The 15,190-nt window shown below is 45.4% G+C and overlaps 1 protein-coding gene across 3 annotated transcripts; it reads right to left on the bottom strand.

The window, feature by feature from the left end:
- Window positions 1–1,144: 1,144 nt before the first annotated feature.
- On the bottom strand, window positions 1,145–10,489 carry SLITRK5 (SLIT and NTRK like family member 5). 3 transcript variants are annotated; one of them, XM_043892284.1, is made up of 2 exons: window positions 10,352–10,489; window positions 1,145–7,134 (listed from the first exon to the last, which is right to left on the bottom strand). In XM_043892284.1, the coding sequence occupies exon 2, from the start codon at window positions 7,124–7,126 to the stop codon at window positions 4,241–4,243; it is 2,886 nt and encodes a 961-aa protein (XP_043748219.1). In that variant the 5' UTR covers window positions 7,127–7,134; window positions 10,352–10,489; the 3' UTR covers window positions 1,145–4,240. The 3 variants fall into 3 exon arrangements, with proteins under 3 accessions (XP_043748219.1, XP_043748220.1, XP_043748221.1); XM_043892285.1 differs by lacking the exon at window positions 10,352–10,489 and adding an exon at window positions 9,715–9,970; XM_043892286.1 differs by lacking the exon at window positions 10,352–10,489 and adding an exon at window positions 8,963–9,696.
- Between the last annotated feature and the right edge of the window lie 4,701 nt (window positions 10,490–15,190).

The raw sequence follows: 15,190 nt of genomic DNA, 5'->3' as shown, positions 1-15,190 counted from the left end.
ATGTTAGATGATTACTTTTAGGAACATGACTAAAGTTCATCCAACTATTTTAATTTTATCCTCATATATTTGTATTTGCAAAATAGAGAACTTCAATGGGTATGAAGAACATTATGCATAAATTAAACAGCTGATTTAATATCAGTTAAATTATTACTTTCACGTTTTATTTCCTTTGAAAATCAATACATTAAATGCTCCTACATTCCAGAGTTTAAATTGCCGCTTTTGTTGTTTTTAGTTCTTCTTTCTCAGTGTAAAATTTATTCTTAAATTGTTATAAGAAATATTTTCCCACTTTTGCAAATATCTTAATTTGGGGCCATCTGAAAGTGCAACAGAAGTATTTTTCCAAATGAATTGGAAACATATTTGTGTTCTGCTTTACTTTCATTAATTTGGAATTGCGTGACTTTGGGAACAATCTATTAAACTCTTGAAATTAAGTAACCAGTTTTTGTCATTTCAAACAAGGACTGAACTATTCTCATTGTTTCCCTTGCCTTATTGAAAAAGGAAGAAAAGAAAGTATAAGGAGAGAGGAGGGAGGGAAGGGTGAGACATAAGGAAAAAAAACTGTAAGAAAGCCCAGAAATAAATATTATACATACATATATATATGTAATTTGAATACTTTGCTGAGTCATGAGAATAGGATTAAAGATACAGGGCAAGAAACTGACATCTTAGATTAAGTTCTTAAATTCTAAACTTTTTCCTAAATTCTGACTTTTTTCACATTTTGTGTGGGTTCTTCATTACATACTAGTTTGATTTTCCTATCAAGGCTGAGGGAACAGTGGGTGAGGGGCAGAGATGGATATCCAGGACATTTATCAAAAATTTCCACTCCACACACATAGAGGTGATATTGTTGCCTAAACAAAAGACGTGTTCTGAGTATGATGCTAAAATTGTTATGAATTGTTTAATTCATAACTGCAATCATTAGTTTAGCTGCAAGGCATTTTGAATATCAGCATACAAATTATCTACATTTACATGAAATATATTTCTCTGAGATAATTTAAGTATCTACACTATAATCATATATATATAGACAAAAGTAAGATTTTGTAATCTCTACCTGGAGATATATTTGTATGAGATTATGCAACATATCAAATTGAACAAGCACAAAGAGTAAGCTTAGTTTGCATTCAAATTTTAATTGATGTCTGAAACATTACATACTGTTGTTCTCCAAAATTCTATAGAAAGAATTTCCTGGGTTCCTTAATCCAATCATATACCACTGATATACCCAATTTAATTATTTACTCAGTATACCTGAAAACCCAAAATTCAGATATTCAAAACCACACAAATTATGTTCTGTTGTATATGCCAGTGTTTTGGCAGGAAACCATATGGAAGGAGAAAAATAATTCATTTTTAAATTCTACACAGTTTCATGATTTCTATATGTTAAAATTTCAAGTTTATTAGGGCAAGGATAAGTTTCCTTTTATCCTCTTCATACAGATGGGAAGAGTATAATTTAAAAATTAGAAATAACTTCTTTCTATAAATTATATAATTGTTATTTTTTGAGATTAAAAAATGCTGGATACCTTACGAAGAGTAGAGGTAGAAATAAACCACCTACAGCAACAAGATTATATGAAATAGTGCTGGTTTGAAAACAATAATATTACTTTGTAAATCTTTGCAAAATACATCAACAAACTTTCTGGAAGTTACTTCTATTGTCCAGACCTACATTTTTGACTTCATGTAATTGTTGCCTCTTAGTTTTTATACATCAATTAAGAAATAAAACTTAGTTACATGGAGGATTCCACTTTGCCTTAATATTTTATAATTTGTACAACACTGCCATATCTATATACGATAATATTGTGAAAGCAATTTTAAAGAAAAATAACTCCCACTGTGAAGACAAAATTAATAGCAACCCCAATTGTGAAGGCAAAAACTATCATTTATATTTATCTTCTAATCCTGGATCTAACATGGAGGAGGTAGATGGAGAGTAAGAGATACATTGTTTCCATGATAATATCATGACATTTATTACTTGCCCTCTGAAAAAAAAAAATTTGGAAGGGAAAAGGTTGCACAGAACTGGGATAGTTTACTTCTCTTGGCCAAGGTAGCATTATTATTTATTTATTTTTAACTCCTTAGGGAAACTATTACCACCTGTTCAATCTGAATTCAAGCAGTTACTGTCAATTTACTCATGGGTGAATGCTGCCTCTTTGTGGCAGAATGCCACGGAAAATGTTCCTTAAACAAAGTTCATGAACAGCCCTTGACATTGTACATACTGCCGGTGAGATTATGCAGACATGTACCAAACACCAATGAAGCATGTGGCTCTTTAAGTTTCAATTAATCCAAACATTTCCTACCCTTGAATATAATCTAATTCACTGGCAAACCTTACTCAGACATGAAGAGCTTATACTCACCAACATTTTGACATTTAGGATATAGATCAACTGGAGATAAAAGTACCCATCACGGTTGTTGCAGGTAGCTTTACAGAAGGTAAACTATGCAAAATTGTAGACCAAATAAATAATACTGGTATTACAAAATATAAAATCAATATGCAGTACATTACTTACCATGCTCCACATGTTAGATGGATACTTCAGAAAGGAAAAGAAGTAAACAGTTGAAATTTCATGAATGAGCACATTAAATGACACATTTAGATAACCATACTTCCCTGAACCAACAAAGGTGCAATTATATATATTTGATCATTAGGGGGACATTTTAGGAGTAGAAGTTAGCTACTGTCTTAAATTAACAATGGTTATTCATTAAATCACACAGCTATTTCTTTGCACTTAAGTAATCATTACTTCAGTCCCTCATATTTGACATAGTTATCAAGTGTTTATTCAGAAACTATTTAAAAAATTACATGTGCTGGGATACATGAGACTGTAACAACAGTAGCCCCATCTTACAGAGATCCTGTTTGTGGCTGTCATCATTGCTTGCTGCCCAGAGGGATAAAGACATTGTATAGAGATTTGTACAGTCCATCATTTGGTCTTCCGAGGTGCCAGTACACGTGGATCTGTACAAATGCAACTGGGTTTGGTTAAACAATCAAAAATTGGCTACAATAGTAGTCAAATCAATACATCATTTTGGTTGACTAATAAAAATACTTTTAAATCTTCTCTAATAAAACCAGAAACTTGCACATGATTCTCACTGGAATGGCCCAATTAATTGCCCTAAATATTTTTCTTTTATACATTGGGATACAATCAGTTTTTTTTTTTTTTTAATTACAGATCCAATTGGGTGGGTTGCATTGACTTTTAAAATGTAAGTTCTCCATATTTTTAATAAGATTTTAAATGCCTTCCTGATATCACTTCAGTTTTGGAAATACAGCTCCTGATATAGTGCGACACCTCTGTGAAAATCATAGGCTAAATAGTGAAGGAAAGAGAAATGCTAAATGTGCATATAAAAATAGGTGCTACAATAAAATATTCGTATATTTCATCAATAAGTTATTTTGACTAATCAATTATGGATCATATAGCTCTGTAATTTTAATGATTTGTCCACATCTATGGTGATCTTTTCAAGATCACAATACTTTTGTTCTTTTAATTCAAATGTCCAGAATGCATACAAACACATCCTTTAAAAAGAAAGGAAAGGAATGAGAGGAGGGAGGCAGGGAGGCAGAGAAAGAGAGGAAGCAGAGAAGAGAGACAGAGAGAATGGGGCACGGGGAAAGAGAGAGAGAAAGAAAAAAAAAACAACAACAAACTTTCTATTAAAGTTGGGGGTGTGCTAATCTCTCCACAAAAGCCATCTAGACCCACCCATGGCTCAAAGGGGGAGAAGGGAAAGGGGAAAAGAATAAAAGAGAAGAGGAGAATCTATGCGCTGTCACCTTCCACCACTCTCAACACTTCCAAACACTACAAAAATGACTACGACCTTTAACAAGTCACCCGCGAAGCAAACTGCCCTCCATAAAGCCCTTCTCCTCGCCTCCCCCACACGCAAGAAGAGAAAGTGATGTGCCCAGTGTACACAAACGTTTCCCCGCGTGTGATATTAAAAGGAAATTGCACACCCTTTCAGTATCTTCCGCCGAAGCTGAGAATCTCGTGCCAAGGCACTTCACCCTAAACGCTGAAACAACACAATGAATCAAATGGGGTTCGCGTGTGTATCTGCTCGCTTGTTTGTTTGAAATGCAAGAGCTCCAAGGGAGTTTCTTTGCCTTTTAGAACTGGCTAAAGGTGGTCTGTTTTTCCAGCACTTCGAGGTAGTCCGGCTCAACGTTTAGTTTAGCTTTTAGCTCCAGATAGTCGTTCCGGTTGGGTTCTACAAAGACAGCACTGGGGGGGCTGTAGAGCACCGGTTCCCTCAGCCTGCTGTCCCCCGCCCCCGGGTGCAAATACTGATGGGGGCGTCTCAGGTCATAGTTGGGGGAGAAGGTGTAAGCAGCGGGGCTGCACGGGAATTTGGGGTATTCCGGGAGGCTGTTGCCGGCGGGGGTGGTGGCGCAGTGTTTGTCTGGTTCTAAAATGCCCCTGTAAAAGCGATCGGCGTCCTGCACCGGCGAGAGCAGGTCCTCCCGGGGCTCGATGGTGCTGACGCTGTAGGCGGGGCTCCGCAAGTGGTGGCTTTCCCGCCTCTCGTCCTCCCCCGCCGGCTGCAGCTGCGCCGGGGGCGGGGGCTGCGGCTGCGGCGGCGGCGGCGGCTGCTGCAGGTGGTGGTTGCTGCTGCTATAGGTGACCTTGAGCTCGTGCAGGTCTTTGTAATCCTCCACGGAGTTGCCCTCCCGCGAGCGGTAGATGGGGTTTTTGCACATGTGGCCCAGGGGGTGGGGGATGTACTCGTACACGTGGCCCGCGGGCGTCTTCACCTTGGGCAGCGCCGGCGCGCGGTGCTGCGCGTGCGCGTGCGGGTGGCCCCCCGCGCCGCCGCTGCTGCTGCCGCCGCCGCCGCCGCCGTACACGCTGTACTGCATGTTGAAGGAGCTCACGTCGGAGTTGTGGGTGCTGGCGTGGTCGCTCTGGTGCTTCTTCCGGCGCTTCACGACGAGCACGAAGAGCCCCGCAGCCACGAAGACCGACATGATGAAAACCAGCAGCAGGCTGAGGATCAGCACCGACAAGGGCACCGACGACGCGGCGCCTCCGCCCGCGCCCAAGCCCGCGGGCGCCCCGGTGCCGTTCAGCCGCACGGCGGGGGTCACCGCGCTGGTCCTCGCGGGGACCTGGATGGACGAGGGCGCGGGCGTGGACACCACCACGTCCGAGTAGTCAGGGCACAGCAGCTCCGACTTAATGGAGCGCATATCCGTCTCGGCGAACTTCTTGGGCGCCTTGCAGATGACCTCGTCCACCAGCACGCCCGCTTTGAGCTGCTCCACCCACAGCTTCATGCCCACCACGTCGCAGGTACAATCCCAAGGGTTGTCGTGCAGGTCGATTTGGATGAGTGACGTCAGCTGGTCCAGGACTCCGCTCACCGGCAAGGAGGTGAAGTGGTTGCTCCTGAGGTTGAGCCTCAGGAGAGTCAGGCCTGAGAAGACGCCTGAGGGCAAGGTCTGCAGGAGGTTGTTGTTCAGAAATAGCAGCTGGAGGTTCGGGACCGGGTCGAAAGTCCCAGGTTGAATCTCGCGGATGAGGTTGTATTGGAGGAAGAGATACTGCAGGCTCTGCAGGCCGTAGAACAGCTCCGGGCTCAGCCGCTCGATCCTGTTGCCATTTAGGTAGAGGCGCCTCAGGTTGGTGAGGTCCCCGAAGGCGCGGTCCTGGATCGTGGAGATGCGGTTGTTGCCCAGGTGGAGGAGGTCCAGCCCCGTGGCCTCCAGGAAGTCACTCCTGCGCACCAGGGCGATGTAGTTCTCCGTCAGATACATTTTCTTGGGGTTGTAGGGCTTGGGCTGCAGCTCTGCGATGCTCTCGATCTTGCGCTCCTGGCAGTTGACGTTGAGGCCCAGATCGGAGATTTGCAGGTTGCAAGTGCACGCGGTGGGACACTCCAAAGGCACCGGAGATTTGGTCTGGTAGGCGATGCTGGGGCCATAGTTGCCATAGCCCAGGTCCTTGGAGGGCTGCCGAGAGGTGGGGCGCACCCTGGGCTTATTGGGTTGGCGAGTCCCCTTAGGGGGCTTCAAGGGGGGTTTGTAAACAGCAGAGGAAGAAGTGGCCACGGAATTCACCGAGGCCGGGGTGGTATGTAAGTACCCCGTGGTGCTCAGAGGCGTCTGCGGCCTCATCTCGTAGTCCGAAATAAGTTTCCTTGGGCAGAGTTCCTGCTTGGACACTTCGTCCAAGTCCCGGCCGTGTAAGCGGAAGGGGGTCTCACAAACCACATCCCCCACCAGGGCGGAGTAGGAGATGCTGTCTAACCAATCCTTCAGGGAGATCAGCTCACAGGAGCAATTCCAGGGGTTTTCCTCCAGTTGTAACTCCACGACTTTATCCATATGCTGCAAGAGCCCCACATAGGGCAGAAGTTTCAGCCGGTTCCCCCGCAGGTCCAAGTGCGTTAACGGCACAAAACGGAAAAGGTTGTTGGGTAAACTGGACAAGAGATTGTCATTGAGGATAAGCACCTGCAACAAATGCAGTTTCCCAAAAGCGTTGGGTTCAATGACACTGATGTAATTGTAATCGACCTGTAGGTACTCCAGGCTCTCCAAGCCAAGGAAGGTATCATCACGCAGAAGTTCCAGTTTATTATTGTTCAGATGCAATCTCCTTAAACCCCGCAGCCCGTGGAAAGCCCCGGTCTCAATGTCCTGGATTACATTGCTCCCCAGATGCAAAATCGAAGCCCCAGTGTAATTGACAAACTCATTGGGATAAAGACGACTCAAAAGGTTTCCAGACAACAAGAGGTGGTAGATTGGGAAACGGGGAGGGCTAATTTCTGAAAGGCTGATGATCCCCCGATTTTCACAGCTCACAGTTAAAATGCCGTCCTTTTCCTCACAAGGACAAGCATTGTCACAGATTTCCCCATAATAATCGATGGTTTCTGCACACGAAAGGACGAGAGATGTTAGAGCAAACGCTAGAGTCTGCAGCATCCAGCTCTGCATTTTTCTGTGAAGATCCTGTTCCAAAGTTACTGGGGGGCAGCACGTGTGCATTTTATCTCCTGTAAGGGAGAGAGAGGGGGGGAAAAAAGGAAACAACAGAATATGACAAAAACTTAAGGGATCAATCAGAAAGTCTCTTTCCTTCCTAATACTGTTTTTCTGACATATAGAAGAAGGGGAGAGTAATGACACCCCACAACCCGAGGTACATGGACATTCTCCAGACTTTATTAAAATCTGATATTCACTTTGATTTAAAGGTTGATTTCATTCCCTAATGACAACAGGAACATGCTGCTCCTTACAAGATAAGGGCAAGTTAGACAAAGTCCCGTTTTAGTGATCTTGCGTGTCCCCCCCCCCCACCACCACTTTCAAAACCAATCCATAAATATACATAAAATGGCTGTCAGTTCAGATTCACGGTTTAAATTTTAGAGAAAAGAAGCACCATATTTATCAGGTTCCCCACCTCACCTATACCCTGTCCCTCTGGTGTTCTTTCAAAACCTCTTCAGTTAACAGTTCCCCGTGAAGGTCTCCCATTTTCACGGAAAAGCCCAGGAGCCACAATACTTGGGCTATTTTAAAACCATCGCTGGAAATGCCAGGGTGGGAACCTAAAGAATACTTTTCACAGAGGCAAAAAGCATGCAAGATAAGGCATCAAAAGGACCCAGAAGAAGCTCTTAAGGCCAATTGTCTTCGGGAGCTTTGAGCATGGAGAAAAAGGAGAGCGCTTTCGCTTTGATGGTGGACTTCACTATCACGCTATTAAGCACATCAGCGTCCTAATTGCATGCACGGTGCCATTTAGCAGCGCCTCCCCAGAGCGCCCTGCGTCCACTTCATTGATCATGTCAGCGACGCTACTAAACCGCATTTTTAAGCCACTGAAATAGTTCTGCACGGTGGATTACAAAGAACTCTGCGAAGGCATCCGCAATCCCGGAACAAGCTCCGGGTACCTGGAGTTTAAAGAAGACGTTCCCACCGCTTACCCGGAATCAGCTAAAAGTAAACCCAGGACCAGCGCCAAAGCCTCCCTCATCTCGGGCTCCGCGTCTCTTTGCCACGGTATGCAAAACTAACCCTACCAAATTAGCAAGATTGGGACTGAACTACCACCTCGCCACATCCCCACCATTGGAGTTGCTTATTATATTTAATTATCAAGGCTTTACCCCCCCCCCCCCCCCACCTTCTTTCTTCAGAAAGGGGACTTGGGGATTAAGAGGCAAAATAGAAGGGAGCAAGGAAGGGGGGACAGCAAGTGATACAAGTCAGTGTTTTAATATCCGAATTTCATCTCCCCACGGAATCAATCTGACCCTCCTCTCCCTTTTCTTTCTGGCTTTCTTTTTGCCCCTTTAAAGGCTTCCTTCGACTTCCTACTTCGAGTCGACAGCAGCGCTCAGAAGGAAAGGACATAAATGGAGCGAGTGTGTGTGAGTGTGTGTTGCGTTGGTTGGGGGAAGAAGGGGGAGAGGGAACATTCGGTAGAAATGCTGGGCTCGTGGAACCAATGCCTTTTTTCTCTGTCCAGCCTTGCTTGGCTCTGCCTCACCACCCCCGAAGTCTGATGTCGAATCGCAACCCCTAACTAAAGCCAAGACGGTTCTGAAGCACGGGTTCAAGCCTGGAGACCACGATCTGGATCCCCGAGTCGACTCCAGCCCGCGTTATGAAGAGCCCCTGCATTCGCACGCACGTGTGCAAGTATGCCTGCGAATCATTCACGTGTGGTCACCCAGACGTGTCGAGACGAATGGGAACCCACAGTGTCTAAACCTTGCAAGTATCCCCGACCTCCCAACGCAGCCAGCGACAAAACACCTCCTGGCTTAACAGCGGCACAGACACCCTCTATGAAAGCAAAACGTTTACCTTGAAATCGCCGTTCTCCGCTGGATCAAATCGGCACAGCCATTCAGCGGGGGCTGGGTCCCCTCCCCCTCCTGCCCGGCGCTTCCCCGCCCCCATTCACCTCCCACCCGCTCTGACAGCCCATCGCCAAACGTGTCCAGCCAATATTAAACTTGAGCGTTTACAACTTTAATTCAGTTCTGGCTCGCCAGGGTCGAAGAGCTTCCCTCTCACCCCACTCCCGATTCCCTCCTCCCTGCTATCAAAGGAGCCCGAAAATTTGAGCAAATAAAGTTGAATGAGCCGGGCAAGGCTGACATTTCTGACTGGGAAACGCACCTCCGATGTAAATTCGCGGGGACGCTGCACATTCTCAGAGTCTCAGATTTTTTCTTTTTTGGAGGGCGGGGGCGGGGAAGCTGTATCTGTTTCCCCCCTCCTGCCCACAAAGAATTAAACCCTGGATCGTCGTCCTAAGCATCCCCGCATGAAGCCTCGTGGGAACGGGTGGGCTGAAGCCCGGCACCCAGGCCGGACCCTCGGCTCCAGGGCGCAGCTGCTCCCGCGGCGGCCCCCAGGCAGGAGCCCCCGGAGTTCCAGAACGCGAGGCTCCCCCTCCCCCACCCCGCCCCAAAGCGAAGGCCGGGAAAGGGGAGGAAGGAGGGGCGGGAGGAGAGGGGAAGACAGCCACCCGGCCGCCACACACAGAGACACACAGAGACACACACACACACACGCTGGAGCCTCTTTGGCAAAGTAAACGGCCGACTTACCCCGTCTCACATCTCCAAGGCCCACTCATCATAGCCACCCTTGCAAAACAAACAAACAAAAAACAAATCCAAAAACCTCTTTGGGGTGTGCACTAGGGTTTGCGAGTCCAGGCGGGGCGAGCACCGCGATCCGGGCGGCTGCGAGGACAGAGGCGCCCGGACGCCGCCAGCCCCGGGCCGCCGCCGCGGTGGCGACCGCGGGTTCCGGGGCTCCCCGAAAGGCTGTCCCCGGCGCTCTCCGTGGTAGTTAGAGCGGGCAGCGGGGTGTGGGGGGAGTGTCGGGGCGGGTGGTGGTTGGGGGGGAGATCGCGAGCGGCGGGCTGGGAAGGGAGGGGGAGGGGGCGGCGGAGGACCGGCGGTCGAGGCGCCGCGCTGTAGGGGCCGGGAGCCGGGCGGGGCGGGGAGAGAGCTGCTGGAGGAGGGGAGGAGGCGCGGAGCCCGAGGAGGGGGACGCCGAGCGGGCTTGCCTGGCCCCGGGCGGCCCAGCCAACGTGACGGTCAGCCTCGCCGATCGCTCGCAACAGCTCACACTCAGGCTCACTCGCACGCTCGCTCCCAAGCCCGCGCCACCGCGCGATCGCGGGGTCCCCGCCATCGTCCGCCGCACCCCCCCCCGTCCCCCCAGGCGGGTACTTACAGTTGCCATCTGCCTAGGGGCCAACTTTCTCCCAGCCAGCAGCGGCCGCCGCCCCCTCCAGCCGCCTCTGGCTCCTGGCACCCGCCGGCCTGGGTTCGCGCGGGCCGGCCCTCCCCTCCCCCCTGGGCTGTCCTCGCCGTCTTCACCACATTCCCCCCTGGTCAGTGGCGCACGCCCGGGGACGAGCCAGAGGGAGCGGGGCGCAGGGGTGTACATGCATCGCCCGCCTTCTTCTTGCAGCGCACACTGTACATGGTAGAGAGGGGGCGAGCGAAGGTGGCACCGGCCCCTCGGCTGCTCCCGCGGCGGCTGCGGCTCCCGCGTCGTCCTCCGCCCCCCCTGTGCCGCGGCGACCACCGCACTGGGATCCCGCCGCCGGTGTCCCCGCGCCGAGCCCGCCGCCGCGGCCCCTGATCAGTGGGTGGAAGGCTCCCGCATCCTCTTGGCCATTTCGTCGCTCCGGGTGTTTGCAGGGGCTTTTCCTCTATGCCTTCTTCGGATGCGGCGCACGATCTTCATTATTTGGGATTCTCTATCTCCGACATCCTTGAGGGGCCGGGAGGGCAGGAACAGCGTTGTTCTAAGCCTGTGGCGTGTCCCGGCCGCCCGGCGGCTCTTAAAAAACCCCCCAAAACTCAGAGAAAAGTCGCGTCTTCCCTCCCGGGCGGCGAGGAGGTGGCCACGCGGTAAGCTTCGCGGGGGTCTCTGAGACAGCTGCTCCGGCGCGGGCGCAGGGCCCCGTCCGGTGCACTTGTTTATTGTCGCGCGGCTGGTGCGAGCCAAGCTGCAGCAGACATGATGGGCCCGGGGCGAAGCGGGCGCTCCGCGGCCGATAGATGGCAGCCGAGGGCGAAGGCGTCCCCGGGCTCCGGCGGCGCTACCGGAGCCTCCCCACTACCCGCCCCACGCCGCCCCCGTCCCCCTCCCCCGCCCCGACTGCCACCTTCGTGGGAGACAGAGGAGTCTTGGACCATGTGCGTAACACGAGCGTGGGACTGTTGGAACCCTCCGATTGAAAAAGGGAGGAGTGGAAATAACCCCGACAGTGTCAGGCTGCTTGGTGGTCAGGAACAGCTGATTCCAGCTCTGGGCTGATGATCTGCCTTCCACCTCGCGTTTATTAGACTCACACAGCCCGTGCTGCTGTCTCTTGTCCTGTAAAGGACCCTGGAAGAGGGAGTGGTCCATCCTAGCTGCCAACAAGGGCAATTTTTTTTTTTTTTTTAAGAATTACGTTTGATAAGTATGCCTAGGCGATACAAGGGATGTGAACGACTCTCAGAGAGATTGTGAATATTATTTGGTGTATACTAAAAAGCTGGAAATCCCTAAATAAATGCAGTAAGGATAGAAGGCAAGTTTCTTGAAGAGTCACCTGCTAAACTCTACTAGCGTCTTCTCTACAGTAAGTATTCCTGGCTCTTTTCATGAAACCAGAGAGCTCCCTCCCCAAAAGGGAGTCTTTACCTTCATAAGGCACATTTCCACAGTTTATAATACTAGAGCTGGTAGTCCATCTGAGGCATAGAAGAAAAGTTGATCCTTCTAAGTGGCTCAATGTAGGCTGAGTTACACAATGTCTGTTCTTTTGATAACTGGCTAGTTTTATCACTTAAGTGTATTTTACCCATTTAATTTTGGAATTAATTATGTAGTATTTTTTGTAGTTGTCTTAAACATAACTGTTATCGTGTCCTTTTTGGTAATATTTGGGGTAACATTGTGGTTATAATACCCTGATTACATACAAAATTAATTCTGAGAAATATGTATATACATATTGCCACTATCATGCCTTTCTACATCCTCTCTGTTGAATTAGAAAGAGTTTTCTAGAGGTGGTGAGTATGATAGTCTTCTCAGGTTTTGCAATATTTCTTGAAATTTCTTCTGAGTCTATTTTGCAATTTCTTTCTTTTTTTTTTTTTTTTTTTTTACTAAAACCATTCATACTTGGTTTGGAAAGATTTTGTTAGTTTTGCTTAAATTTGGGGTAGTTACCAGGGAGGGAGAAAAGAAGAAATCTATAAAGAAATCTATAGTATCAGATAATTAAAAGTAAAGTATTATAATAAGAGAACTTCCTAGTAAATTTACAACCATTTGGCCTAGGAATGATAGTCCTAGTGTTACAGGTACTTTATATAAACAGGCAACTTAAACTTCACCCAAAACAGGCTTGTTGCTTTATTGTTTAGTCATTATCTTCTAACATGATATAAACACTGTAGAAATTTTTTAAAGTATAAAATTGCTTTTATATTTGCAAAATGAAAGTATTTAAGTGTCATAATTTTCAAATTACATGTTAATTACAGTTAGAAACTTTTGAAATATAAATGTTAAGCTCTATCACAGAGATATTTTTCAATGTTGATAATCTCTATAGAAGTTCTCAATGGGTATGAAGTGACATATAATTATTAGACTTCTCAAAGTAACTGAAGCATAGTTATTTTAGTTCCTTCTTCTATTCCTTTCCTAAATCTTCACAATTGCATTTAATATCAAATTTTAGTTTAATTGTTGGTTTTATGTTATTTTTACTTTGTTATCCTAATTAAAATAAAGCTTGTTAAGCAGCATTAACATGTTTGCAATTAATTTAGGTTATAATTTTGTTAGAAACACTGACACTAAAAGTATTCTAGTTTACCTCTTGTGGTTAGATAAATTAATGACAACTTTCTATCATTAACTCAGTATGGAAGATGGCCTGAGATGCCACCATGAGTTTACCACTAGGTGTCTCTGTAAGCTTCCCTGCGGGAAAGTGAATTTTGAGAAAATACTGTGACATGAAGAGACAAGAACAGAAGAATGGAGAAGGAAAACATCATAAAAACAAGAAAGGGCCTCGTTTTTTAGTGTGTAGACTTTTGTTTGCTTTGACTGTTGACTACTGCCTAGAAAAGGTATAAATGAATCATGTAGCTGATCTAATTTGAGCAAGATTTTTATCTAGAGGCAAACATGTTTTAGTCTGTATTCAACAATATATAGTCATGTGATATGTATACATGCTACAACTCAACACTCAAATGTATGCATATGATTACATAAACATACTTAGGAACTAGCAAATTAAATGACTGATCAAATACATCTCTCCAGATTTTGGGTCATTGATACCAAACTGGACATTTTTTGATTGAGATGAATGTGAAAAGCAGAGAATCTTTGTCCAGCTGTTTATGAATATATTTATGCATATTATAATTAGCTCATGATATCGTGTCATTATGAATACATTTCCCGTGTGGTAATAGATTTGTCAATAATTAGTGCAAATTATGGACCTAATTTAATACCTGCATATTAAAATTTAAGTTCAAACTACAATTAGCATATTTGTCACTTAAAATTGACCATATAGTTTTGTGAATTCATATTTATTATTACCTGGAATTATTGTTTTAGTGCCTTATGAACGAGGGAAAATTTCTTGTATTGAAAGCATTTCTTAAGATATGTCATCAAATTACTTTTGTGTATCACTCTGTGGTTTATTTAGAATAGTAAAGAGCTTAGTCAAGAATTATAGTCCATCATGCAGGAATCTAACAGAGATTATAAAAAAGGACATTCTTTGGTGATAATTATGAGATTTTACAACTATTAATCAAAATCATTGAAACCAAAACCAGTAGACCTTGTATTTTCTGTTGTTGTTGTTAGCCCAACTAGTGAATTAGGATTTTAGAATTCTAATACTGGATTCCAGACTCCTCCCAAATTAACTTGGATAAATTACTTTTGTGATAATAATAGCTAAGAAGACTATATACTACCTTATTTAATAAATGAAAAAAGTTTCAGATTTAAATTATATTTTTAATGTCTTTGAAATTGAAATTACATATTCCACGTACCCCTGAAAGGAGAAACGTTTTTCTTGGAGGTGAAAACATGAGTCATCATTTATGATTGTTTCTCTGTGCAGTTGCTAATCTAAATAATGATATAGCATATTGTTTTGATCAGTTTCCTACATTTCAAATTACAATTAAATATATCATGTAGTGATATTTATCAAATCTGAAATGGCTGGCTAAACTGACTTAATTTACCAAGATTATTTATTCAGTTACAGACTTAGTTATCTGCAGTCTTAGAAATATGCTCTTAGAGGCATCAAAGAAAGATGTATAAAATAGACCATTTTCTTTCTGTCTCATATAGTTCCTTGTACATATCCTCTAATTTCTTTTCTGTGTGCCAGTTTTGGGTATGAAAACCTCCTCTTTGGAGGACCACTTGAAAATAACTACCCAAAGTTAAAATGGATATCTCTTTTGAACAATCATACTTTCAGAAAGTAGTCTACAGATGTTACCAAAGTAAAGTATAGGACGTGATACGTAAGAAGATATTCATTGTAATGGACTCATGCATTTGTAAATGGTTTAAAACAGCCTACATGTCTAACTAAACGGGAAGTGGTTCATATCAACCTATAGTTTGGGAGACCTTTCTTCCTGTAATAACAGCGTATATAGGAATCCAGATCTGTCATTATTAATAGTGTATGTAGCATCATCTATGAACCGTGTTGAAACAGAGAAACAAAGAGAGAAAGACAGTAAGAAAGGGAGAAAAGAGAAATTTTCAGGAAAGATACACAAATTCTGCAGTAGTCATTGCCTCTTGGAGAACTGGGAAATCTTGAGTAGAATGGAGATTTATTTTTCACCACACACACACACACACACACAGTGAGTGAATGAGTGCTCAGTGGTATCTGATTCTTTTGCAACCCCACAGACTGTAGTCTGCCATGCTCCTCTGTCCGTAGGATTTCCCAGGCAACTGGAGTAGGTTGCCATTTTCTTCTCCAAG

The sequence above is a fragment of the Cervus elaphus genome, chromosome 30, assembly GCF_910594005.1.
Source record: "Cervus elaphus chromosome 30, mCerEla1.1, whole genome shotgun sequence".
In the NCBI taxonomy this organism is placed as follows: domain Eukaryota; kingdom Metazoa; phylum Chordata; class Mammalia; order Artiodactyla; family Cervidae; genus Cervus; species Cervus elaphus.
The sequence above is the reverse complement of the archived record's forward strand: the minus strand, read 5'-3'. Positions and strand labels throughout refer to the sequence as shown.